General features: G+C 38.2%; 1 protein-coding gene across 1 annotated transcript in view; it reads left to right on the forward strand.

Moving 5' to 3' along the window:
• PRKAR2B (protein kinase cAMP-dependent type II regulatory subunit beta) overlaps positions 1–24,589 on the forward strand; it is a 126,331-nt gene that overhangs the window by 89,435 nt on the left and 12,307 nt on the right. Inside the window, exons 4-6 of the mRNA XM_007528317.3 lie at positions 3,448–3,531; positions 12,697–12,803; positions 22,867–23,020. Of these exons, the coding sequence (XP_007528379.1) occupies positions 3,448–3,531; positions 12,697–12,803; positions 22,867–23,020 (345 nt within the window). The remainder of the gene's footprint in view (positions 1–3,447; positions 3,532–12,696; positions 12,804–22,866; positions 23,021–24,589) is intronic.

A 24,589-nucleotide genomic window follows, 5' to 3' on the forward strand; every position in this document is an offset into this window, starting at 1 on the left:
ACAAGCAATTGCTGAAGGAATTATGATTAAATCTGGCCTAAAAGAAATATCAAAAGAACTCATATAAAATGAAAATACAGAATGACTTCACCCATAGGGGGAAAACAAAGCCAGCAAAATAAGAAAAACCTAATGAAGATTCTGAATTCAAACAACAGAACTAAGATTATCAAATCATAATGGATGAGTGTGGGAGCAATCCAGTGGACTTTGGTGGGGTGACATTCTGAGGAAATTAGAAAGTATACTTTTGGGAGTATGGATCGACCTGTCAATGCCCATGTTCAGCAGGGAAGCAATTACAGAAGCCAGACCTTCCACCTTCTGCATCCTACAATGACATTGGGTCTATATTCCCAGAGCGTTAAAGAATAGGAAAGCTATTAAGGGAGGGGATGGGATGTGGAGTTCTGATGGTGGGAATTGTGTAGAGTTGTACCCCTCTTATCTATGGTTTTGTTAGTGTTTCCTTTTTATAAATAAAAAGAGAGAGAGAAAAAGAAAGTATACTTCTGGGGGCCAGTTGGTCGCACAATAGGTTAAGTGCACATGGCGCTAAGTACAAGGACCAGCCCAAGGATCCCTAATAACAAGGATAAACAACAAGAACAGTAAAAAAGGGAGAAATAGCCTTCAGGAGCAGTGGATTCATAGTGCAGCCACCAAGCCCCAGCAATAACCCTGGAGGCAAAAAGAAAAAAAAAAAGGATACTTCTGAAGCATTTATAGACTTGTAAACTAGCATTATCTCAAAAACAAAAACTACTGTTAACTTTTTACAAGTCTTCATGATGCAAGCAGTAGTAGAGCAGGGAAAGAAAAGAGCAAAAATACTCCTTTGGGGTAAGACATCAGGAAGAGTGAATGGGTTAGGGAGAAAGAAAGAAAGAAATTGATAAGTTGGTGGCCTGGTATCTCCAGTTTTCTCTCTCCCCAAGGATAGAGCTTGACAGCAGGCAAAATGTGATTGTCTAAGTTTGAGGTTCTATATGGATTTTGTAAAGCAAGAAATAACTTTTTGTTCTGTGCGGGTTTATTTTTTTATTGTGCTATCTTTCCTTATTTGAAGTAGGGAGAAATGAATTGTGGTTGTAAATATTCAGATGTTAAAAATTTTTTTGAATAGCATGAGTTAACAGGTAGCAAACTTTGCTCTTGTTGTGTCTTAGCTGCCACCTTCCTTAGCAATTACTTTGTGCTAATGATTAAACATATTTTGCATATATCTTCCCTTTATAAGAAAAAGGCAGCCATGTTTTTCCCTCTCAATGGCTAGTAGTCCTTTGTGTAGTATATAAGTAATGCATACATATTTTCTAAATCCCTTTGATTCTTCTTGGTCTTATAATTTTCATTGATTTTTGTCATCTGACACATATGATTAACCATTTGTGGGTATTGATGTATGTTGTGCCCACAAGCACAAAACTCTACCACCTTATTCTAGTTACTCTGGTGGTGGGACCAGCTGACAGAAGAAGCACAGTACCTACTCATTACCTTCTGTAATGTCTGAGTGGATTTAAAATAGGAAAAAGTTTCTGTAGGTCTCCAGGAAACTTCACAGCTGATGCCTGCTCCCCCTTAGGACCATTTCTTGTCTCTTTCTACTGTCCATAACTGAGTGGATCACTTGGTTCAAAACAGTTGAGTATTTTGAAAGTCAAAAGGGATACTAGAGAGCTGGCATATCATACGTACTGAGGTCCTTCTGTTAGTCTTTGCCTCCTAGAATAAAAATTTAATAAATATAAAATGGCTGGCTCCCCTCAGCTTCATTATAAAATGACTGCACTCTGGTACATACTCTCTGGGCACCATACAGTCTGCTACTTGCTCCCTTCATAAATTCACTCCCCAAGAGGAATTAGTTATATTGTCCATGAAAATATGTTTAACACCTAGTGTAATATAAATATAATCATTGTGGTCTGGGAGGTGGTGCAGTGATAAAGCTTTGGACACTCAAGCATGAGGTCCTGAGTTCGATCCCTGGCAGCACATGTGCCAGAGTGATGTCTGGTTCTTTCTCTCTCCTCATATCTTTCTCATTAATAAATAAATAAAATCTTTAAAAAAATGTAATAATTTATTTCCAGAGCTTTTATGAAGTTTCAAGGGGAAAAACTAGGTAGTGAAATTATATTAAACTCAGTGTCAGTATTAAACAATATATATGTGTGTGTGTGTGTGTGTGTGTATTTTTTTTGCCTCCAGGGTTATTGCTGGGGCTCAGTGCTGGCACTACAAATCCACTGCTTCTGGAGGCTTTTTTTTTTTTTGGATTGGACAGAGAGAAATTGAGAGGAAGAGAGGAAGTTAGAGGGGGAGAGAAAGATAGATACCTGCAGACACCTGCTTCACCACTTGTGAAGCGACCCCCCTGCAGGTATGGATCCAAGGACTGGAACTGGGATCCTTGCATGAGTTCTTGCGCTTTGTACTATGTGTACTTAACTCGGTGCACTACTGCCCGGCTCCCTTAAAATATTTGTTTAATTAATTATTACTAATGGAGTAAATGTATTAGTACTTGTTACTCAATAATAATAAGTATTTATTAACTGACTCGAGAAGAATAGAGGCAGTCTTCAGATTTCCAGTGTATCTAACATAGCCTATAGTCCTTTTGTATATTCTGCCTGCTAAGTGTTTGGGAGGGTTTGCTTTTTGTTTCTTAGTGATTAACCAATCACAGACCTTTACAAAATGAACTCACCAACCCAGAGAGAAAAAGCACTTTTAAAAAACGTTCAAGTGTTGTGCTGATGAATTTACACCACCTCCCCAGACCAATTATATTATTTGACCCTACTCAGTAGACTACTAGTTAATAATAGGCACTTGATGAGAACTTGAACACTAGAAATTCTTCCTTCTAACATTCTGCTAGGAAATGTTATTGTTTATAAGGAAAGACGAATGGACTGATTTTCTAATTTATTTTAAAATTTATTTATAAAACTTGAACACTAGAAATTCTTCCTTCTAACATTCTGCTAGGAAATGTTATTGTTTATAGGAAAGATGAATGAACTAATTTTCTAATTTATTTTATAAATTTATTTATAAAATGGAAATATTGGCAAAGCCATACGGTAAAAGGGGTACAGTCCTACACAGTTCCCACCACCAGAACTCAGTATCTCATCCCCTTCCTTGAAAGCTTTCCTATTCTTAATCCCTCTGGGATCATGGACCCAGGATCATTGTGGAGTGCAGAAGGTGGAAGGTCTGGATTTTGTAATCGCTTCTCCATTGAACATGGGTGTTGGCAGGTCGATCCATACTTCCAGCCTGTCTTTCTCCATAGTGGGGCAGGGATCTGGAGAGGCGGGGTTCCAGGACACACTGGTGAGGTCTTCTGCCCAGGAAGGACAGGTTGACATCATGGTAGCATATAGAAATTTTCTAATTTATTTGTTTCAAAATTTGTTATCTTTCTAGATTATACATCCAAAAACTGATGATCAAAGGAATCGATTACAAGAGGCTTGCAAAGACATTCTGCTCTTTAAGAACCTGGACCCGGTAAGATAAATCTTGAAAAAATTTTTTTTTCTCAGTGTCAGTATGAAAAACAGTGCAAGGTCTTGAATTTTACTCTCTGTATGTACACTCTCACCACTTGGGGAAATGTAAAAGTACCATCATGTATGCCTGCACATGTAGCAACTCTTATTAGCAGAGAGGAAGACTGTGCTTGGGAAGTCTGGTGCTTTTGAACAGTTTGGAGAAAATATTTTCATCCCTCAAGGTTACCTGCAACAATCATAGCCCTGAGAAAAGACCCATGTCAGAGGATTGCAATCCTGCATTCTCTGTTTACAGTATAGGAACAGACAAAGTTGTTCAGAATCCCATGATATTTTGATTCTCCTAACAGCAAGTAATAGTAATTTTATCTTAATGTGTAAGCTTTATATTACAAAAATAACATTGTGCTTGCCTTAAAGATGGAGGAGAATTTTTGTTCTTTGTAAGGATTTTGAAATTTCTATTCTTTGGTTTGGGGATTGTGTATAGAATACCCTTTCTAGTATGAACTAGCCTGATGTTCAGATTTAGCATTGTACTTCAACCTTATGTTCTGCTTCCTTCATTACAAATCTCATTATTTATTGCTGTGTTGTCATTTTGGAAAGAATCATTACTGCCATGTTCCAAATATGAAAACTGAGTAAACTCTGTTTTCCACAACTTTTTTTTTTAAACCCAGCTTCTTATAGCTTTTAAATCAGTATTCTATGGGGAAAGTGTTCCATCAATACCCATTCTTTAAAAAACATTTTTATAAGATACTACATCATATCAATTCTTCTGCACTGGGTTATAATACATATAGTCTCTAAGCATGCAGAAGTATTTTTAAGTAAGCTTTGTTTCTGATAGCATCATTTTAAAGTAAAAAATATGAATTACATTTTGTCTTATTTTATCTTTTTAATCATTTTATTATGGGGTTCATGTTGTGATTTTGGAGATTTTGTTTTAGTATAAGTTTATTATTTTACCATTTCTGAGTATGACTGCTGGCACGGACTTGCCTGAACTGACAGTACCAAAGAGCTGTCAGTCCCATTGTTTGTCACCTTTCCTGAGGACAGGAACTATGTTACCTGAATACATAGTGTTGGAAAGCACAAAAATATTTAGGCATAGCTGTTCCACTTGTGGGACTTACTGGTTGATGAAGGATTTAAATGGGTATGCAAAGCAATTTGGTAGAACATGATAAATAATTTAATATGATTGAAACCTTATAAAAACTGAGGGGACACCTCTTCAGAGCCTTACCCTACTAAGGAAAGATAAAGACAGGCCTGGACGTATGAATCAATCGGTCAATATCTATGTCCAGTGGAGAAGCAATTAAGAAGTCAGAACTCCTTCTTTCTGCATCTCAGAAAGAATTGTGGCCCATACCTCCAGAGGGGAAAATATTAAGAGAAAGTGACAAGAAGACTCCGAATCCCACTTCCACTAGGATCTGGAACTTTTCTGACCAGGAACCTTTGGTTTTGCCCCACCACTGTAAGGGAAGAGAATTTGGAGAGCACTTGAGGTAGTCAAGTTAGGCCCTGTTTCATTTATCTGAGACAGAAGAGGAAAAAAGAAGCACACCTGGAAGTTATAATAGGTGTAGGTGTGACTTAAAAAGGAAGTGAAGATAGGACCTTAGAAGTAAATAAAAAACAAGCTTGAGCCTCCATATGGGGTCATCCATCTTTGCCCATATGGACCATGTGATTCTCTGGTGTTTGCCTTTTCATTTTCCTGAATAAAACTTTAATATTCCAGGACCTGAACACTCCCCCCACTCCAGTCTTTAACTTTGATGGAAGAGGAGGAGCTAGTGGGGGCTGTATTGTTATGTGGAAATGTTATGCATATACAAACTGTTGTATTTTACCGTCGACTGTAAACCATTAATCCCCCAATAAAGAAATTAAAAAACAAACAAGAAACATTTTAATATATTGGGAGGGAACCCTTTAACAATGGAATCAAAATCACTCAAGTCTTATAAATACAAAAAAGAAGAAGAGGATGATGAAGAAGAAATTGTGGGACACATACCCAATGAAGTACTACTTAGCAATTAAAAAAACACTATATTGTGTCCTTTGGGACAAAATGGGCGCAACTAGCAGAGATTATGTTAACATAACAATATAGTGAGGTAAATACGGAAGTGAAGGACAACTATGGGATGATTTCACTTATATGTGAAATACAGATAATTGAAACAGAGTAACTTGAAAAAAAGAAAAGATATGCACACAGTCAACCCATATCTGTGACCTTGGGAAAACTATGGTGGTTACTGCTGAAGTGGTTTGGGGACAAAGAACTGTGGTGGGAGTAGTGTGGAACTATACTTCTGTAATGTTATAATCTCATAAATCATTATTAAATCACTAGTAATTTTCATTAAATAATAAAATAAATAAAAATATAATGGTCTCTTAACCTAACCTCAGTATTCAGGAAGCTAGAACAGCCACTTGTGTTGAGCCTCAGAGAATGAATTGCCAGATGAAGGAAAAGTTTAGAGTATTAGTAATAAGGCCTAAAATGGAAGACTTCATTGGTGGGTTATAAGATGTGTATGTATCATAAAGCCACATTATAGCATTAGAAGCACCTTCAAGAGCAGGCGGGCACACTTAATGCATTCAAACAGAAGACAACAGATTTGTCTAAATTCAGTCTTTGGTGGTGAGCTCATTGAGGGATCTTTGCAGTACTATAAACCTGAAAACAATACTTAACTAGGGAAGGGGAAAGGGACAGTGTCACTTTATATATTCAGAATTAGCCATATTTTTTCAGTTAGAGGTGAAGTGAACTGGGGTCTGAATATCTGAATAAAAGAGTGTAAGCTGATTCCCATTTTCTTATTGAAATGACTGCGAAGGTGGCACTTCATTGGCTGAAACTGGTAAACCTAAAGGAGGAAAGGGAATTACTAAATAGCAAGAAGAAATATCTACTATCTCTTCTGAATTTCCTGATGTTATTGTTTAGCTTGAAAATCTTTTTTTAATTTATTTATATATTAATGAAAAACATAGAAGGAGAAAGAGCCAAACATCACTTTGGTACATGTGCTGCCGGGGATTGAACTCAGGACCTCATGCTTGAGAGTCCGATGCTTTATCCACTGAACCACCTCCCGGACCACAACTTGAAAATCTTGCACCTACATAACAAAGCAGCACACCTTAAAAGTGAGCTATGTTACCAGCCTAACCATTTCCTTTCTTTCTTTCTTCTCTTTTTTATTTGTGATTAATAGTGCGTCACAGGGCGGGGGTAGATAGCATAATGGTTATGCAAAGAGACCCTCATGCCTGAGTCTCCGAAGTCCCAGGTTCAATCCCCCACACCACAATAAGCCAGAGCTGTGTGGTGCTCTGGTGTTTGCCTCTGTGTCTGTCTCTCTCTCAAAAATAAAGTAAATAAAATACTTGGAAAAAAAAAAAAAAGAAAATCTTGCACCTTAAGCTTCAGCATATTTTTCATTAGAATGCAGTGTATTTCTGCATTGATCACAACATTTATAATTACTAATCTCTTTGAAGATATTCTTTTCATGGATATTTTAATGTTCAACCCAGTGGGCCATTTTTCTTCTGAAATATTTCCAATTTAAGGCAAACTGAAATAATTTTCTTATGCTATATGATAGGCTCTTTCATTAATGGAGAGCAAGTTGTTGTTTTCTTCAAGTGAATCCAAACCCTTTTACTGTGCTCAGCCACAAATTTGAATTTTTTAGGAGAATAAGATATGCATTTCCTACAGTAGTTGTCAGTCATCCTGATAAGCCTCTGCATATTAAATATTTCCTAAGTTCTTTCTACTCTGTGCATAATTATGGGGAAATTAAATTTTGATTGACTAGGACAGACACCTGTCACAGAAAAGTTCCAGAAGAAATAATTGTTCTGTGTTCTATTAGAAAATATTTCTTTATAAATCTCTGTACTTTAATTCTTCAGCTTCACAATCTGCTGAAATATAGCTAACTTTAAGTTCAGGAAAGTGGTGTGTTTTGCCTTTACCTCCATTTTGGCATGTAGAGGGAGAAATAGTCGATAAAGCCGGTGTTTTCTGATCCCTAAGGACTTCGTATGTAAATAGCAAGTAAAACAAAATAAAATAGAAAATTATTTTATCAACTTTCAGAATTTTGATAGGTGGCTATATATGTCTTGGGTTAATGAAATCATCCCGGTAAAATTATCTCTTTGGGGCCAGTTAGCACCTCACCAGGAAAGCACTGCTTCACTGCCTGCTGTCACACTGCCTTCATCTTCAGTCTTGGCTGCTTTTCTATAAATATGTGCCAGAACTCACATAGAAACATGGGGAAAGCATGCAAAACACTTCCATTCTTTAAAAAAATTTCTTTAATCCATGTGAAGATATAAGATTATGTTCTCTGCTTAAACAAAGCTTGATTTTTTTTTTTTGATAAGTCAAAACAGTAAAATCATGGAAAAGCAACCTGGAACAGTGAAATAGTGTATGTACAAGGCCCCAGTTCTCTACATAAATAACTAAGTGAAATAATAATAATAAGTTGGTATTAAGTTGGGACATACAATCTGCAACAAAATCAAAAAAGAAGAAATGAATAGTCAGTGAAAGGAAAGCTTTCCATTCCTATCTCCTAGCAACCCAGTGTCTCAGGGGCCAAGTTCTTTTAGCATTATCATTTATTTTTCTAGGGATATTTTCTGTATAAACAAATGCATCCTTTTAAAAAATTTTTTATATTTATTATTTTCCCTTTTGTTGCCCTTATTTTTGTTGTTGTTTTTGTTGTAGTTGTTATTTATGTCGTCATTGTTAGGACAGAGAGAAATGGAGAGAGGAGAGGAAGACAGAGGGGGAGAGAAAGACAGACACCTGCAGACCTGTTTCACTGCTTGCGAAGCGACTCCCCTGCAGGTGGGGAGCCAGGGGCTTGAGCCAGGATCGTTAAGCTGACCCTTGTGCTTTGCGCCACCTGCGCTTAACCCGCTGAGCTACCGCCCGACTCCCACAAATGCATTTTTTATAACATTTTGGTGACAGCAAATTCTGTACTGCCTGCTGACCTGTTATTTTTCTTTTGTATTTGACAATATATCAGTATTTATAAAGATTCCATGGTCTTTTTTTTAAAGGTTTTACTTATTTATTAGGAGAGAGAATGAAATAGGGAGATAAGCCGGAGCACTACTTAGCTCTGACATAAATGGTGTCAGAATTAACCTGGAACTTCTGGGATTTCAGGAACGCAGGTTCTGTGCTGTCATTGAGTTGTTGCCTCCACCTCCCATATCCTTAAAAAATTGTTTTTTAACAGTATTAATTAACTAAACCATGAAAACATATTATTTGCATATTTATGTACGTACACACACACACATGATGGGCTCAGCATGGTAGCTCACTTTCCCTAGAGCCCTGTAATGAATATGCACTTAGTTCTCATCTTTATGTGGATGAGTCCCCAAATTGCAGCAAATGAAGGCCATTGTTCTAGGGCTCCTGTGCTCGTGGTAGCTGTTTTAGTTCAATTTTGTTTAGTGTCTCTCGGGAATCCAGCTCTGTTTTTTTGGTTTTGTTTGGTTTTTCTTTATTTAGTTAAGAGTTGAAGGTTGTGTGTTCAGAGTGGAGGCATATATGGAAGGAAGGTAGTGACTGATAGTATAGGACTTTGAATCAAGTCTGTGTTTTCAACTGTGTCTCAGATCTACCCATAGTGATGGAATCAGGTGTCAGTTGGTTGGAAGCCTGGTGGCACTATGAATGGGAGTTAGCCTCTCCAGACTGTAAACCTATCTGCCCAGATTTGACTGTGCCATTTCTCTGCTTCCCCATGCCTCACCCACTCACAACTTTTATTTTGAAAATCTTTTGGGAGTCAGGCGGTAGCTCAGTGGGTTAAGCGCACGTGGCGCGAAGCGCAAGGACTGGCATAAGGATCTGAGTTCCAGCCCCGACCTCCACCTGCAGGGGAGTTGCTTCACAAGCACTGAAGCAGGTCTGCAGGTGTCTATCTTTCTCTCCCTCTCTCTGTCTTCCCCTCCTTTCTCCATTTCTCTCTGTCTTATCAAACAACGGCGACATCAATAACAACTACAACAATAAAAAAAGAAAATCTTTTGTTCATCAATTGTCCCTCTTCTGTTCATCAATTGTCCCTCTTCAATGTTATAGGTGTATAACTTAATATGCACTATGAAATATTAAAGCTGTCACAAAAGAAAAAGACTCATATAAGGTCTGTCTATGATTCTGGTATAAAATATCTTTTTCTAGTCATTTCATGAGAGAGAGCACAGAGTATTACTTGATACAGAATATCATGTTATTTCAATCTGTGTATTTCACTAGAATCTTTTCTTCCCTCTACTCTAGCTTCATCTTCTTCATTTAATTATAGTAGCAATTTATTTTGACCTGAACAAAATTAGTGTTGTGCGTACTTATACCCACAGTTATTTGAGCAAGTGTTCAGAGCTTGTAAATGACAAAAAATATTAATAATCCTGCTAAGCCTTATAACTTTTTCCTACATGCTTTTGAATTGTCCTTTTATTTGTTCTGAGAAAAGCTTTTTAAATTATTTACTTATTGGATAGATACAGTCAGAAATCAAGAGGGAAAGAGGTAATAGAGAGGTCTAGAGACACCTGCAACACTGCTTTACCATTGCAAAGCTTTGCCCCTGCATATGGGGACTGGGGACTCAAACCTTGGTCATTGTGTATCATACTGTCCACTCAACTAGGTGAGCCACCACACAGTCCCGAGAAAAGCCTTTTTACTTCCAAGTTTATTCTCATCAGTTAAAGTTCACCTTAAGCTTTACTAACCACGCTGTATCAAATTAAATTTTTCTATAATTTAAAGAATTGTTGGTTAACTGTTTTGATACATATGGCTTCAATTTTTAAATCTTCCCTGCAGAGACAAACAGTTACTTCTTAAAGAGACCCTTGGTGACAGAATTATGATAGAATATTTATTGTCACAGTTTTTATTTTTTTTTTTCTGGTGCTAAACCAAAAAAAAAAAAAAAAGGATTTGAGTTATGCTTTGAAATCACCAAGTGTTTGGCTGCTCTCTACATAAAGTCTAAAGTCTGGTGATAACTAAAATAAGGATTTTTAAAGAATTTTTTATTAGTGATTTAATAATGATTAGCAATACTCTAAGACAGCAGAGGTATAATTCCACAAAGTTCCCAACATCAGAGTTCTGTGTCCCATCCTTTCCATTGGAAGCTTCCCTATTCTTTATCCCTTTCTGAGAGTATGGACCAAAATTCCTTATGGGGGTGCAGAAAGTGGAAGGTCTGGCTTCTATAATTGCTCCTCCACTGAACATGGACATTGACAGGTCTATCCATATTCCTACCCTGTTTCTATCGTTTCCTAGTGATGTAGGCCTCTTGGAGAGGTGTGGTTCCAGGACACATTGGTGAGCTTGTCTGTCTAGGGAGGTCAGGATGGCATCATGGTAGCATCTGCAACTTGGTGACTGAAAGGTGGTATGATATAAAGCAAATTGTTTGATAAACAGGCACCCAATGGTGGGAATAGGGCAAATGAAACTTGGAGTCTTTGTTGTGGGAGGAAGCTGAGACGTCTTTTTAGGTATGTTCCATGCGGCCCATGACTTTAGTAATTTTTGCCTGAGCCTGATAGCTAGCATGCAGGTAGACTAAAAGTAATGTCTGTGAAAATGGTGTCAGAGTTGAAAATTGGACTAGAAAGCTGGATGAGGGCAGAGAGTAGTTCCCCAATATGAGAAGACTATATAAATACCATTAACTATAAACCCTATCAATCTGACCTAGAGGCCATGTATATACATATTTAGCACAGGAGCCTGTTTGACCACTGAGTCCTTGCCAGGCTAGCCTACAGTACATGGTCATAGCTAGGAACATTCTAAGCTGCACTCATTTCAGGACCAGTCTTCCTTTAGTGGCATAGTAGGTTGCCCCAATCTTCCTTCAGGGAGTGAGACAGTCCCTGCCATTGCTGCTCTACAGTGAGGGCAAGGTAGAAAGGCCCACAAGAGGACTGATGAGAATGTTCCTGATGGAAGTGACCTGCGATGTTGAAGTAAGGGATCTGTTAGAGGTCTAAGTCTAGAAATTTGGAAATCCAAAGGTTCCCTGACTAGAGGCCCAGATGATGGGGTAGTTTGGAATTTACCAAAAAGGCCATCATTAAACTGTGCCAGTCCCTTGCCCAAATATGGATATTTTAAGAACAGGTATCTTTGAAAAAAAAAAGTTGTAGGAGGCCGAGCAATGGTGAACCTGGTTAAGTGCACATATTACCATCTGTAGGGACCCAGGTTCAAGCCCCCACCTCTCACCTGCAGAGCAGAATCTTCATGAGCAGTGAAGCAAGTACTGCAGATGTCTCTCTGTTTCTCTCCTCTATCTCTTCCTCCTTTCTCACTTTCTGTCCTATTAAATAAAGAAAAGAAAATGGTGTGTGGTCCGGGAGGTGGTGCAGTGGATAAAGCATTGGATTCTCAAACATGAGGTCCAGAGTTCAATCCCTGGCAGCACATGTACCAGAGTGATGTCTGGTTCTCGTTCTTTCTCTCTCTCTCTCTCCCCCTCTCCCTCTCTCTCTCTTTCTCTCTCTGTCTCTCTCTCTCTTTCTCTCTCTCTCTCTCCCTCCTTCTATCTTCATGAATAAATAAATAAAATCTTAAAAAAAAAAAAAACAGAAAAGAAAATGGCCACCAGGAGCAGTGGATTCATTTGTTGTGTGGACACTGAGCCCCAGCAATATCCCTGGTGGCAATAAATGAATGAATATTAAAAACTTGTAATAATTATTTACTAACCTGGCTGTATTAATTTCTAAGATTATATTTCACAGAGTATATGGTAATTTGTTGGCATATTTTTATAGTAAAGTGTTAATTGTTTATATTTTGAAGTAGATTATAATTATTTTCATTCATGTACTAAATATGCAAGTAAGTATATCTTCACCCCACTTGTATGTTATAAGACTGTACTGTATATATTTAACCAGACAGTGGCAGTTTTACTTTTTCTTCTTTGAGTCTACTCATAGAAACCTAAAGCTAAATATGGTAACCTAAGAAAATATGTTCTAGATATACATAATGATTCTGTCTTTAAAAAAAATAAAATAGGAGCAGATGTCCCAAGTGTTAGATGCCATGTTTGAAAAATTGGTCAAAGAAGGGGAGCATGTTATTGATCAAGGAGATGATGGAGACAACTTCTATGTAATTGATAGGTAAGTATGCATGATTTCCTTACTATGAAGTATAACCAACCTTTTGTGTAAAATCCCAATTACTATTGTAACTATTGAAAAATTAACATATGATAGTTACTATTGCCTCTTTACTTTTAATACTACATAAAGGATACTCTAGACCTACTGTGAATACGTGCAGTGAAATGATACCATATCATGAAAAGAGACTAGCTTATAAATTTTGATGATCTCAGCTATTTCTTGTGGGCCTCCACACTGGTTCTTTGTTCTTAAGATATATATATATTTAATAAGAGAAAAGACATGCAGAGATAGAGAGAGAGAGAACCAAAGCATCACTCTGGCACATGCAATGCTGGGGATCACTAAGGACCTCGTGTCCAAGAGCCCAACACCTTATCCACTGTGCCATCTTCTTCTGGGCAGCCATTTGTTAACTTCTGTTTGAAAGGTAGTTAGTATGCAGTAAATGCCTATTACAGTGACAACAGAAGCATAATACACCATCTATATTATTGAATCAAAGTATGACTCAATATGTTTTTTTAAATGTTCTTTTGTTAACTATAAAGTAAAACATGCTGATGGTTGAGAAAATTCAGGTATTTCAGAGGGACATAGGTCTCTTTCTACTGCTTCAGCAGCACTGAGTCAGTATAATAAGTTATATTCCTTCCAGAAACTATTCATGCATTACCATATTTTAATAAGATTTCCTTTTATATTTAAAATTCAATGTCAGAAAACTTAAGTTGTGCTTAAAAATGTATTGGGAAAAGTTGGAAAAGTCACAACATATTGTTTTATGTTTTTTATGCAAAAATGCATCATGACTTTTTTGACAACCCTGTAATAGGGAAACAGTTGGAACCTATTCTTCTATTTCTTCACTTTTGTGAAGAAGTGTTTCTTAGTCTTAGCCTCTCCTGTTTTGTGTGAAACACAGATCATCTCCTAGCCTGATTCTTGGGGATTACATTTGCTTCTCTGGGTAAAGTTGTGTTCAATGCAAAAGCTTTGCCTAAAATTATACCCCATCTGTCTGTCTCCTTATACCTCATTTCTTATCTTGGCTCTGTGGATGGGATCTTTCATACATCATCAACTTGTGATCTCTGAATCAAGAACTTTCATTGATGCCTTCATTCCTTTGTCCTTAATCCCTAATACCTTGGTGACCTATAATCTATTGCCAAGGAGCTAGCCAAGGCTGGGATATACTCTAAAATTAGAATAGAACAAAACCAGTTATTCCAGGTATAAATTAAAGTCATGATTTTTTTTTCCACCAGGGTTATTGCTGTGGCTTGGTGCCTACATGACTCCACTGCTCCTGTTAGCCTTCCCCCCCCCTTTTCTTTTTGACAGAGGGTAATGGGGAGTGGGAAAGAGAGAGAGAGAGAGACGAGGCACCTGCAGTACTGCTTCAAGTGCTGGTGAACCTCCTTGGCCCTCACCCACTCTTGTACTTAGGGTTGGGGCCTGGAGCTCACTTCCTTGAGCATGTTAATGTATGTGCTCCACCAAGTGAACAGAACCACCATTCAGCCCTCTAAAGTCAGGGTTCTGCTCTCAGTAACAATTTTTCCCAGTGAAAAACCTCAGACATTCACTTTGCTGTTTAATTGTATTTAATGGTAGAAATACATGAGAACCCCCAAAACAGTCCTTTCTTTCCTTTCTTTTTCTTTCCCCCCTCTTAGAGCTCAGCTCAGGTCTGGCTCCTTCCTGGTGGTGATGGGGATGAAATCTGAACCTCAGGGCTTCAGGTTTGAAAGTCTTTGTTCATAACCATTATGCTATCTCTCTGACATTATTCTTTTAATAGGTATTTTGACTTGTTTTTGTATTTAGAATTTGCTTTTTCATTTAGATCCTAATCATCCACTTAAGCAGATATACAGAAGTGACTTGAGTTGATGAAGGTCACTCAGTCAGTGCAGAGCCTGTCCCACATTAGGTGATGGGCCTGCTCTTTCCATGGCTCAGCACTGCTGAGGCTGTATGTTGCTAGGGATGATATCCAAATGGAAAAGCACAACATTTTAGCAGACTCCAGATTAAAATGAGTTCAACCAGATTAGTAGCTCATTTTATTTCTCATCAGCACATTGTTGTGTGCTGTATACTTAAAAACATATAGAAAAGTTTTAGTAACAAAATTAGGAATAGGTGAATTAAGTATTCATGAAATGAATTCTAGACTGTCCTTGAAACAGCAATTCTAACTATTATACCTAAAACCCTTTTTCCCTTTTCCTTATACACTATTTTCTTTTTTCTGTCATATATATTTCTACTATTATTCATATTATTCATATATATGAATATAATAGATATTATATTCATATATGTGAATATAATATATATTCATATATATGAATAATATATATTATTCATATATATTTCTACTATTATTCATATTATTCCTTTTCTAGTCTTTTAAATTTCATTATTGGGGAATTAATGTTTTACATTCAACAGTAAAAATGATGGTTTCTATATGCATAACATTTCCCAGTTTTCTACATAACAATACAACCCCCACTAGATCCTCTACATTCAACAGTAAAAACAATGGTTTCTATATGCATAACATTTCCCAGTTTTCTACATAACAATACAACCCCCACTAGATCCTCTATCATCCTTTTTGGACCTGTATTCTCCCCCCTCCCACCCCAGAGTCTTTTACTTTGGTGCAATACACCAATTCTAGTTCAGGTTCTACTTGTGTTTTCTCTTCTGATCTTGTTTTTCAACTTCTACCAGAGAGTGAGATCATCCCATATTCATCCTTTTGTTCCTGACTTATTTCACTTAACATGATTTTTTCAAGCTCCATCAAAGATAAGCTGAAAATGGTGAAGTCACTGTTGTTAATAGCTGAGTTGTATTCCATTGTGTATATATACCACAACTTGCTCAGCCACTCATCTATTGTTGGATACCTGGGTTGCTTCCATTCCAGGTTTTGGCTATTACAATTTGTGCTGCCAAGAACATATGTGTGCACAGATCTTTTGGGATGGGTCTGTTGGGTTCCTTAGGATATATCCCCAGGAGAGGAATAGCAGGATCATAGATTAGGTCCATTTATAGCCTTCTGAAAGTTCTCCAGACTTTTCTCCACAGAGGTTGGACCAATGCTGGGAAATTGTGCAGAAGAGTAGAGGGTTTGGGAAGCCTCTTCGTTGAGGTCTCCCATGGCAGAGAGGAACACAGGCCACAGAGAGTCAAGCGGCTGTATACTTACCTGCGTCTGGGCAGGTCGGTCCCTGTTCAGGTGCCAGGTGTTGTGCTGCGACGCGAAGGAGAGAGAGAAAGAGAGGAGATCTGGAGCAAAGAGGGAACACATTTATTTATTCACACGGGCACCTCAGAGTTGGGTGAGAGAGCAGTAGTTCAGGCCATGTGGAGCTAGCCAAAATGGCCTCCTCGAACAGCAACCTTCCCTGCGTCTAATCACCGAAGTGAAAAGCAGGCAAAAGAGTGAGGGGCAGAAGAAGGGCTTTATAGGGAAAAACCAGGAGTGATGAGCCGGGACAGGATTGGTTGGGAAAGGTACTCCGAGAATGTCCCAACTCTCTCAGGAACTGGCAATAGCCTGAGGGGACAACATGGCAAAACAGGCGCTCTGAGAATGTCCCAACTCTCACAGAAACTGGCAATAGCCTGAGGGGACAACATGGCAGATGTGACTTCATCTGCACAATTTCCCAGCAGACCAATTTACATTCCCACCAGCAGTGCAGAATGGTTCCTTTGATCCCACAACCTCTCTAGCATTTTCTGCTGCAACCTTTTCTGATGTATGACATTCACACAGGAGTGAAGTGGTATCTCCTTGTCTTTATTTGCATTTCTTGGACAAAGACTAGGAGCATTTTTTCATGTATTTCTCATTTTGGATCTCTTCTGTGGTGAATATTCTGTCCATGTCCTCTCCCCATTTTTGGATGGGGTCATACGTTTTCTTGTGGTTGAGTTTGGCAAGCTCTTTATATATTTTGGTTATTAGCCTCTTGTCTAATGTATGGCATGTAAAGATCTTCTCCCACTCTGTGAGAGGTCTCTTGGTTTGGGCAGTGGTTTCTTTTGCTGTGGAGAAGCTTTTTAATTTGATGTAGTCCCATAGGTTTATGCTTGCCTTTGTCTTCTTTGTAATTGGATTCGTTTCATTGAAGATGTCTTTAAAAGAGTTCTGCCAATATTTTCCTCTAAGTATCTGATAGTTTCTGGGCTAACATTCAAGTCCTTAATCCACTTGGAATTTACTTTTGTATTTGGTGAAATACAGTGGTTCAGTTTCAACCCATTTTTCCAACACCATTTCTTAAAGAGACTGTACTCTCCCCATTTAATATTCTGGGCACCTTTGTCTAAGATTAGATGTCCATAGGTGTGGGGCTTACTTCTGGGCTCTCAATTCTATTCCACTGCTCAGTGTGTCTATTCATGTTCCAGTACCTAGCAATTTTGATGACAATGGCCCTATAATACAATTTGACATCTGGGAGTGTGGTGTCTCCAGTTCTGTTCTTTCTTTTCAAGATTGTTTTGGCAATTCTAGGTCTTTTCTGGCTCCATATAAACATTTGCAGCATTTGTCCTATTCTCCTAAAAAATGTGGTTGGGATCTTGATGGGGATAGCAATAAATTTCTATATGGCTGTGGGTAGTGGATCCATTTTGATGATGTTAATTCTCCTAACCCATGAACATGGAATATCTTTCCACTTCTTTGTTTTTCAATCTCCTTGAATAGTGACTCATAATTTTCAGTATACAAGTCTTTCACTTCTTTGGTTAGGTTTATTCTTAGATATTTTATTTTATTTTATTTTATTTTATTTTTTGCTATAGTAAAAGGAATTGACTTTTGGATTTCAACTTCTTCTACCTTAGTGTTTGCATAGAGGAATGCCACTGACTTTTGAATGTTAATTTTGTAGCCTGACACCTTACTATATTGCCTGATGATTTCTAAAAGCTTCTTGCTGGATTCCTTAGGTTTTTCTATGTACATAGTCATGTCATCTGCAAATAGGGAGAATTTGACTTCTTCTCTTCCAATATGTATCCCTTTAATTCCTTGCTCTTGCCTGATTGCTATGGCAAGAACTTCCAACACTGTGTTGAATAATAATGGTGATAGTGGGCAGCCCTGTCTAGTACCTGATCTGAGGGGAAATGCTTCCAGTTTTTCACCATTGAGTAGGATGTTGGCTGTAGGTTTGCTATATATAGACTCCAACATCTTCAGGTATTTTCCATCTATTCCTCATGTTTTGTAGTGTTTTGATCATAAAGCGATGTTGTATTTTGTCCAAGGCTTTCTCTGCATCTATGGCTATGACCATGTGGTTTTTGGTCTTGCTTTTATTGATGTGTGAATCACGTTGATTGATTTACATATATTAAACCAACCTTGCATCCCTAGGATAAACCCCACGTGGTCATGATGAATAATCTTTTTAATAGACTGCTGTATCTGGTTGGTTAGAATTTTGTTCAATATTTTTTCATCTATGTTCATCAGAGATATTGGTCTGTAGTTTTCTTTTTTGGCTGTGTCCTGTCTGCTTTTAGTATCAGAGTGATGTTGGCTTCATAGAAGCTGGAAGGGAGTATTCCAGTGTCTTCAACATTCTGGAAGACTTTTAAAAGTAGAGGTATTAGGGGGTCAGGTGTTTTAAAAGTAGAGGTATTAGGGGGTCAGGGGTACAGTGTGTTAAGCACATGTGACACAAAGCGCAAGGACCAGCGTGAGGATCCCGGTTCGAGCCTCTGGCTCTCCACCTGCAGGGAAGTCGCTACACAGGTGGTGAGGCAGGTCTGCAGGTGTCTATTTTCTCTCTCCCTGACTCCCCTCCTCTCTCGATTTCTCTCTGTCCTCTCTTGACGATGATATCAATAACAACTATAATAATGACCACAACAATGGTAAGACAACCAGGGTAACAAAAGGAAAAAAATGGCCTCCAGAGCAGGGGATTCCTGTTGCAGGCACCAAGCCCAGGCAATAAACCTGGAGGCAAAAAAAAAAAAAAAAAAGTGTAGGTATTAGTTAAAGGTTTTATAGAATTCATTTCTAAAACCAGATCTGGTCCAGTACCTTTACTCTTGGGAAGGTTTTTGATAACTGTTTCAATTTCATTAGCTGTGATAGGCCTGTTCATATTATCTAGTTCCTCTTTATTTAGTTTTGGAAGTTTGTAGGTATCTAGGAAATTATCCATTTCTTCCAGGTTCTCTATCTTGGTGGCATATAGTTGTTCACAGAAGCCTTGCATGATATGTTGAATTTCTGTGGTGTTTGTTGTGATATCTCGTCTTTCATTATGATACCATTTATTTGGATCTTCTCCTTTTTTTGTTTTGTGAGTCTGGCTAAAGGTTTGTTGATTTTGTTCACTCTTTCGAAGAACCAACATTCACTTTCATTTATCTTTTGTATGGTTTTCTTATTTTCAATGTTATTTGTTTCTGCCCTAACTTTAGTTATTTCTGTCCTTCTGGTTGCTTTAGGGTTCCTTTGTTCTTCTTCTTCTATGTCTTTAAGGTGTGAAATCAGGCTGTTTATTTGTGCTTTTTCCTGATACCTAATGTGTGCTTGTATGGCTATGAACTTCCGTCTCAGTACTGCCTTAGCTGTGTCCCAAATATTTTGATATCTCGTGTCTTCAATTTCATTGAACTTTCAAAACATTTTGATTTCTTCCTTTATTTTCTCTTTGACACAGTAGTTCTTAAGTAGTGTACTGTTGAGCTTCCACATTTTGGGACTGTTACTAATCTTTTGTTGATTGTTAAGTGTTAGTTTCATTCCACTGTGGTCTGAAAAGATGCTTGGGATGATTTCAGTGCTCTTGAATTTGCTCTTCTGTCATTGTGGCCTAGCATATGGTCTATCCTTGAGAATGACCCATTTGGACTTGAGTAGAATGTGTATTCCAGTTTCTTGGGGTGAATGACTCTGAAAATGTCCAATAGTTCTAGTTTATCTATCTCATTTAGCTTCCTCATGTCTTAATTCATTTTCCGCCTGTATGATCTGTCAAGTTGAGAGAGTGGGGTGTTGAAGTCCCCTACTATGACTGTGTTGCTGTTAATATATTGCGGTAGCTCTTTCAGTAGATGTTTGATGTATTTAGATGGCTTCTCACTGGGTTCATTGATGTTAATAATTGTTAAATCCTCTTGATTGACTGATCCTCTGATCATTAAGTTCTGTCCATCCCTATCTTTTTTAATTTTATTTATTTTAAAGTCTATTGTGTCAGATATGAGAGTAGTTGTTCCTGCCCTTTTTTGTGGGTCATTGGCTTGTATGATAGTTTCCCATCCTTTCACTTTGAATCTGTGTTTGTCTTGTTGAGTTAGGTGGGTTTCCTGTTAGGTGGGCATATTGTTGGGATGTGTTTCTGATCCATCCTCCTACTCTGTGTCTTTTAATAGGCAACTATTCACTATGTTTTCATCAGGAGAACAACATGGAAACACTCCCACCACACAGCCCCACCAATAAGCCACCAAGGTGTAGATCTTCTCCTGAGTTTCCTTGTCAGTTGTCTGTCCCCTGGTATCAGCACAGTGCCTCCCCGCTGCTGCTCCAGCCTCTGAGGGCAGCAGCAATGGAGACTCACAGTTGTGTTTGGTGAGTCTTAGGGGAGTTCTCTCCTCTCTTCAAAAGTGTTTTTTTGGTAAAACTGACTGGAGGTGGTGCCTCAACCCCTCAACAGGTAAACTGCTGGACTGTGACCAGCTACTTAATCTCTCTCTAGGCTCCTCCTCTCTCTCCATGAACCACATGTATTTGCACTCACCAATGATTTGGTGGGTTCCTGAAGTTGTTCTAGTCCTGCCTTGTTGCAGTTCCGGGTGGTCTCCATTGGTATTCCTAGTTGACCTGGGAGGGGAGGGGAGGGGAGGGGAGGGGAGGGGAGGGGAGGGGAGGGGAGGCGAGGGGAGGCAATGGGAGGCAAGGAGAGGAGAGGAGAGGAGAGGAGAGGAGAGGAGAGGAGAGGAGAGGAGAGGAGAGGAGAGGAGAGGAGAGGAGAGGAGAGGAGAGGAGAGAAATACAGCTGCTGCTTCTCCATAGCCCCACCTCTGGAAGTCCCTTTTCTACTCTTAAAAGCGCTTCTTGGTTTTTGTTTTAGTTTTTTTTTTTTTTTTTTTGCAGTTAAATCAACAAAGTAAAGTCAGAGGATTTCTCCTGTTTGCTTTCACATGTACTTTAGCAGAAAACCTTAAAACCATATTTTTTGACAAAAATGCAGCAGTACAGGAGAGGAATGGACTTTGTAGATGCACAAACTAGTTAGTTGCCTGGAAAAAAAAGAACCTTGAATGAAAGATAAACTCAGGAAAAACTACAAAAATTGGTCAGGATAAAACATTTAAAACACAATTTCACCACTTTTTATTTTAGAATGAGGTGGGCTATTATAAAGAACCAGATAATTAGTGTAAAGGGAAGAAGTAAATATTAATATGTTGTACTTTGTAGACCACAGCATGTCATTTTTGCTATAACTCTGCTCTGCTCTTGAGATTAAAGCAGTTGTGGATGATGCATAAACCCACTAGTGTGTTTGTATGCCAAATAAATTTTTACTTTGTAGAAGCAGGCTGTTAGTCTGTGAGTCAGTTTGCCAGTCCTTCCTTTAAATTATGAAAAATCCCTTTAAGTACTATAGAATGGAGGCTGGCCAAGTTGTTCAGAGGTAGCTATCATCTTAAAAAAAAAATTCCTGCCACAATCAAACCCACCTAACAAGAACTACTGAACCGAGGCTCACAAGAAAGGAGGAAGCAAAGGAATACATGTTCCAAACACCAAGTTGCAGATGCTACCATGACGCCAACCTGACTCGCCTGGACACACGACCTCAATGTACCCTGAAACCCCAACTCTCCAGACCTCTAGCCCACTAGGGAAAGATAGGGACAGGCTGGGAGTATGGTTCAACCTGCCAAAGCCTATGTTCGGTGGAGAAGCAATTACAGAAGCCAGACCTCCCACCTTCTGCACCCCATAATGATCCTGGGTCCATGTTCCCAGAGAGATAAAGAATAGGAAAGTTTCCAATGGAGGGGATGGGATATGGAACTCTGGTGGTGGGAAATGTGTGCAATTTCACCCCTCTTATTCTATGGTTTTGTTGATATTTTCTATTTTTTATTTTATAAATAAAGTAAAACAAAAAACTCAAAATTGCACCAATCATAAAGAGATGATAAATTGCACCCATGTGTCATCAACAACAGTGTTATAAACCATTAACTACTCCTCCAAAATTATTAAAAAATATCTTTCTGATAACAGACTCATTTTAAAAATAAAACATTTTAAATTAGATGGTGAATGTCTCTGGGGTTGTGTTTTTATACTGAAGAGATTACTACAGTCATAGGTTTGATACACATGCTTTCAGATGGCTATCAGTGCACATATTGTATCGTTGCAGTCTTAATTGTTCTCATTTTAAAATTAATTTAAATGTGTATTTACTTTAATCTCAATTTTTCCTGGAAGGCATATATACAGACCTTGCTTTCCTCTAGTTAATGGTGTCTTCATGTTTGTCTGAAATAGTGCCTGGCATATATCGATGCCTATTTAATTTTTTTACATTTATTTTTCTTAGTAACATAATATTATAATGGTTTATAAGATTATAAGATTGCAGGGTTATCGTACCACACTATACCTACCACCAGAGTTCTGTGCCCTCTCCTCACCTCCATTTCAGCCTATCCCCCTTAAACCCAAGATAACTAGTTTTCACAAAGTCTTATTGACAATTTGACTACCATTTTTTTCACAACTTCATGTGTTTCAATTCTTTTTGTTTCGCATATGACCACAACTATCTCATAGCTGTCTTTCAGAAAAATGCAGATCATTTGGTAACAGATACACTGTAACACTCTCAAGCTACCATGTATTATAAGAAAAATAACAGTGATCTCTAATATAAGAAGAAACTTAGCTTTATTTCTGAAATAACGATACATTGCAATGAAACTTTACTTGAATTGCTTCTACCTCTAATTTACATATTTCCTACAGAGGAACATTTGATATTTACGTAAAATGTGATGGTGTTGGAAGATGTGTGGGTAACTATGATAATCGTGGTAGTTTTGGTGAGCTGGCCTTAATGTACAATACACCCAGAGCAGCTACAATCACTGCTACCTCTCCTGGTGCTCTGTGGGGTTTGGTGAGTGTGATTTTTATCTTTATTGTTAATATTGTTTATTGGAAAGGGAGAAATTGAGAGGGGAGGGGAGATAGAGAAGGGAAGAAATAGACACCTGCAGCCCTCCTTCACCACTTGTGAAGCTTTGCCCCTGTAGGTGGGGACCAGAGTCTTGAGCCTAGGTCCTTAGGCACTCTAATGTGTACACTTAATCAGGTGCACCACCACCTGCCCCCATAAGTATGATTTTTATTTGTCCATATTTTTATTTGTAAAAAGGATTATTTAAAAAAAAAAACAGGTAGAAGGGGGTAGATTGCATAATGGTTATACATAGACAGTCTCATGCCTGAGGCGCCAAAGTCCCAGGTTCAGTCCCCTGTGCCACCATAAGCCAGAGCTGAGCAGTGCTCTAAAAAAAAATAATAATAAAACAGGTAATAGAGGATCTTTTGTTGTTTTTTTTATTCTAATAAGGTATTTACTAAGCAGTTGGATGCTGAACTGTTGGGGACTAACACTATGCTGGGTTTTGATTTTCATATCCTTTTCCTCATTCAAGTCAGGAACTTAGCCTATTGACTTTCTGGCAAAGACACTCAAATTGAAAATGCTGCTTCTTTACTTTTAAAAACCAATCAGCTCCCATCAAACAAAACCTTCAGTGCTACTTTCTCAGATAGCTTTCAGCAGTCAGTATTACAGTTTGATAAAATGGTGGTTCCCAGAATGGAGTTCCTTAACCATTGCTATCTGTATCACCTGAGAATTAGCTAGATATGCAAGAAGCACACCTACTGATTTAGTTCCAAAGAATCAGAATCTCAGAAAATCCACCAGGTAATTCTGATAGATGGTAGAACTTGAGAAATGTCTATGAACTGATTCTCTGATTTTATAAATTGTTAATGGCTTTTTATTGTAAAGCATCTGTTCATGGGGGAAATACCAGAGGGTGATGTTTTTTGCCTAGATGCACATCAGAATTACTTGGATATATATATATTATTATTATTTTTCTTGTCTAACCTCCACCACAAACAGATTGAATCGGACTTTCCAAGGGTAGGGCCTGAGCTTTCAAAATATTTTTTAAACAGATATAGAAAGGCAGAGAGAGAGAGAGAGTGAAAAGGACAAAAGCAACCAAAGCTTCCTTCAAGGCTGTGAGGGCTGGGCTTGAACCAGGGTTGCCAGTCCTAAATTAAATATCTTAATAGTGTTACTGCTTTGAGACTAGAAAGCCTTGTAGGTGACAAAGCGTACCCAATATAGAGTAGCCAGTAGTAGTAAACTTCTCAGACAACACATTTCTAGAAGCTTTACCCCACCCTAGCTAAACCCCACTCATGTGATGGGGGCCAAGCTCAAACCTGGGTCATGTACCTGGCAAAGCAGCACCCTCCCAAGTGAGCTATCTTGCTGGCCCCAGCACCAAGTTCATTTACTGTAGTTGACAGGCCTGCAGTGTAATAAAATCAGTATGGTAGGACGTGCTTAGGAAACATCTGCGAATCTAGTTAAAATACAAGTGCTGACTTAGCATGCATGTATGGGAAGAAACTGATAAGCTTTCAGAAGACACTGGAG

Source organism: Erinaceus europaeus, chromosome 8 (assembly GCF_950295315.1).
Source record: "Erinaceus europaeus chromosome 8, mEriEur2.1, whole genome shotgun sequence".
In the NCBI taxonomy this organism is placed as follows: domain Eukaryota; kingdom Metazoa; phylum Chordata; class Mammalia; order Eulipotyphla; family Erinaceidae; genus Erinaceus; species Erinaceus europaeus.